We start from the raw sequence: 3617 nt of genomic DNA, 5'->3' as shown, positions 1-3617 counted from the left end.
GAGGGAGCAGAAGAGAGTAGGAGGGAGCAGAAGAGAGTAGGAGGGAGTAGCAGAGAGTAGGAGCTGTCTCTTATACACATCTAGATGTGTATAAGAGACAGGGGTGAGGGGGACGGGTGAGGGGTGAGGGGATTGTGGGTGAGGAGGTATGGGTGAGGGTATTTGGGTATATACATTCACCATCACTCACCATCACGAGTCACCATCACTCACCATCAAGAGGCGCGTTCTCCAGGTCACCATCACTCACCATCAAGAGTCACCATCAAGTCACCATCACTCACCATCAAGAGGCACGTTCTCCAGGTCACCATCAAGACTCACCATCAAGAGTCACCATCACTCACCACCAAGAGTCACAATCAAGACTCACCATCAAGAGGCGCGTTCTCGAGGTTCTCATCAAAAGTCTTGGGTCTTTTCTTCTTAATCAAGTCACCATCACTCACCATCAAGAGTCACCATCACTCACCATCAAGAGTCACCATCACTCACCATCACGAGTCACCATCACTCACCACCAAGAGGCACCATCACTCACCACCAAGAGTCACCATCACTCACCATCAAGAGTCACCATCACTCACCATCAAGAGGCGCGTTCTCGAGGTCACCATCACTCACCATCAAGTCACCATCAAGACTCACCATCAAGAGGTGCGTTCTCCAGGTCACCATCACTCACCATCAAGTCACCATCAAGACTCACCATCAAGAGGCGCGTTCTCGAGGTTCACATCAAAAGTCTTTGGTCTTTTCTTCTTCGGCGAGGCGCTGTCCTTGGCCTCGAGGCCCCCCCTCTTGCTGCCCCCCGCGGCCAGGGTGGGGGGGTCATCAGGGGGGTCAGGCCCCCACCCCTCCTCAGGCTCCTCGATGTCGGGGGTGATGGGGAGGTACAGCAGGGGAGGGGAGGCCGACCTGCTGCCCTCCTCCTCGTCCGAGGAACAGAACGCGGCCACGGGCTCGATGTTGGTGACGTCAACCTGCAGCGAGTAGGAGTAGGAGTGAGTGGGAGTAGGAGTGAGTGGGAGAAGGAGTGAGTGGGAGAAGGAGTGAGTAGGAGTGATTAGGAGGAGTGAGTAGGAGTGAGAGTGAGTAGGAGTAGGAGTGAGTAGGAGTAGGAGTGAGTAGGAGTAGGAGTAGGAGTGAGTAGGAGTAGGAGTAGGAGTGAGTAGGAGTAGGAGTGAGTAGGAGTAGGATTGAGTAGGACTAGGAGTAAGTAGAAGTGAGTACGAGTGAGTAGGAGTGAGTACAAGTGAGTAGGAGTGAGTACGAGTGAATAAGAGTGGGTACGAGTAAGTAGGAGTGAGTACGAGTGAGTAGGAAAGAATACGAGTGAGTAGGAGTGAGTACGAGTGAGTAGGAGTGAGTAGGAGTGAGTAGCAGTGCGTAAGAGTGAGTAGGAGTGAGTAGGAGTGAATAGGAGTGGGTACGAGTAAGTAGGAAAGAGTACGAGTGAGTAGGAGTGAGTACGAGTGAGTAGGAGTGAGTAGGAGTGAGTAGGAGTGAGTAGGAATGAGGAGTGAGTAGGAGTGAGTACGAGTGAGGGAGTGAGTAGGAGTGAGTAGCAGTGAGAAGGAATGAGTAGCAGAGAGTAGAAGTGGCGAGTAGGAATGAGTAGCAGAGAAATGAAGTGGCGAGTAGGAATGAGTAGGAGTGTGGTGAGTAGGAGTGTGGTGAGCAGGAGTGTGGTGAGCAGGAGTGTGGTGAGCAGGAGTGTGGTGAGTAGGAGTGTGGTGAGTAGGAGTGTGGTGAGCAGGAGTGTCTACTGGACGACAACGGCTAAGGCGGAGGAATTCTACCTCACAATATGTGCAAGCAATTCTGCTTGCATATCTTAACCCTACAACAGAAAACCAGTTTAAATATTATGAGATGACAATACTCAGACTATCCTATCATCGCACTTTTCAATCATTATCACTATGATAACAAATGATACTAACATCCTCGTCATCGCACTATCGTCCCTTCTATCATTATCACTATTGTTCCAACTATTATCATCACTATGATAACAAATGATAGGAACTAACATCCACATCCTCGCACTATCGTCATCATCATCGCCACAACAAATGATACCAACATCGATGTCCTCCTCGCGCCTCTCAGCGCTGGCCTCAACGCTGCGGTCCTCGTCGGTCTGGTATCATTATCACTATCATCACTATCACCATCACCATCACCATCACCATCACCATCACCATCACCATCACCATCACCATCACCATCACCATCACCATCACGATAGCGTCACCGGAAGTTCTCTTCGCTGCTTCTGTCAGGACCTCGCAATTCGTTGCATCCTCAGACGTAATCGCCGTACGACGGCCGTAANATGCCCCGTGTAAGGAAGTCCCAGATGACAATGCGTCCGTCATTGCAGCCGACGGCCAGCAGAGCGCCTTGTCTGTTGAAGGCGCACGTCACAGCCAACGAGACACAGTCAAGAGTCCCGTCAAACTCCTCAGGGTAGTTCTGACCAAACGTCTCTGCCAAAGAGAGCAGAGAATAACTGGCAAATTTATAAAGAATCAGTGAGCAATGGAATTATTACCTTCAAACCTGGTAATAAGGGACGGTTTTGAGCGTTTTTCCTTAATAACTTCTTACCATGAAACATTTCATAAACAAGTTTAGGCTCATTTTAAAGGTATTTGCAAGGGCTATCATATGGCGTCTCTGAAAAAATTCCATATGTTATTTGTAAGGTGCCAGATGCAAAATAAAAGCCTCCTGAACCAACCCTGTGAACGGGGTAATAAGGGGCACTTGAAATAAAACTAAATTTTAAAATGTTTGAAACATGCAGAGTGAGCTCATCTATTACTAACAATAGGTACTCTGAAGTTTTCCTCTTCCTTTGTAGATGATGTAAATGTAGAATAAATGACATTTTCTGTGAATTTTACTTGCTCTTCCTTTATTGATATGATATCACCTTATCCATACATTACCATATTATTGATGTGATATTACCTAATCCATGGACATGTCATTGAGCATTAACAACCTTGTCCACTGCAAGCTTCATATCAGCAGCCATGCAGCATTTCTTCTGTAACTGTAAGCTTACAGAACGGCTTGTAATTTTGCACCATTTCAATTGAGTCAAGTGGATTCAACATAACAAAAAAGATTGTAAAAAAACATACCTGAAACACAAAGGAATATTTTAGCAACAACTATCATATTATCTGAGAAAAAAATCATAGCTTAGGTTAATTTATTTCCATTCTATGTTGCCAAGTGAACAATTCTAGCTATGACATCCTATGCACCTGTCTCTTATACACATCTAGATGTGTATAAGAGACAGAAGCAGCACTTCACCCATCACTCCACCCACCAGAGAAGCAGCACTCCACCCATCACTCGACCCACCAGAGAAGCAGCACTCCACCCATCACTTCACCCACCAGAGCAGCACTCCACCCATCACTCCACCCACCAGAGAAGCAGCACTCCACCCACCAGAGAAGCAACACTCCACCCACCAGAGAAGCAGCACTCCACCCATCACTCCACCCACCAGAGAAGCAGCACTCCACCCACCAGAGAAGCAGCACTCCACCCACCAGAGAAGCAGCACTCCACCCACCAGAGAAGCAGCA

The 3617-nt window shown here is 47.9% G+C and overlaps 1 protein-coding gene across 1 annotated transcript in view; it reads right to left on the bottom strand.

Moving 5' to 3' along the window:
• The window catches only part of LOC108681324 (retinoblastoma-binding protein 5), a 13726-nt gene that overhangs the window by 851 nt on the left and 9258 nt on the right, over nucleotides 1-3617 (bottom strand). Inside the window, exons 5-7 of the mRNA XM_018170345.2 lie at nucleotides 2317-2495; nucleotides 2090-2146; nucleotides 710-983 (exon numbers count right to left, since the gene is read on the bottom strand). Coding sequence (XP_018025834.2) covers nucleotides 710-983; nucleotides 2090-2146; nucleotides 2317-2495 — 510 coding nt within the window. The remainder of the gene's footprint in view (nucleotides 1-709; nucleotides 984-2089; nucleotides 2147-2316; nucleotides 2496-3617) is intronic.

Source organism: Hyalella azteca, unplaced genomic scaffold, assembly GCF_000764305.2.
Source record: "Hyalella azteca isolate HAZT.00-mixed unplaced genomic scaffold, Hazt_2.0.2 contig12633, whole genome shotgun sequence".
Taxonomy (NCBI): domain Eukaryota; kingdom Metazoa; phylum Arthropoda; class Malacostraca; order Amphipoda; family Hyalellidae; genus Hyalella; species Hyalella azteca.
The sequence above is the reverse complement of the archived record's forward strand: the minus strand, read 5'-3'. Positions and strand labels throughout refer to the sequence as shown.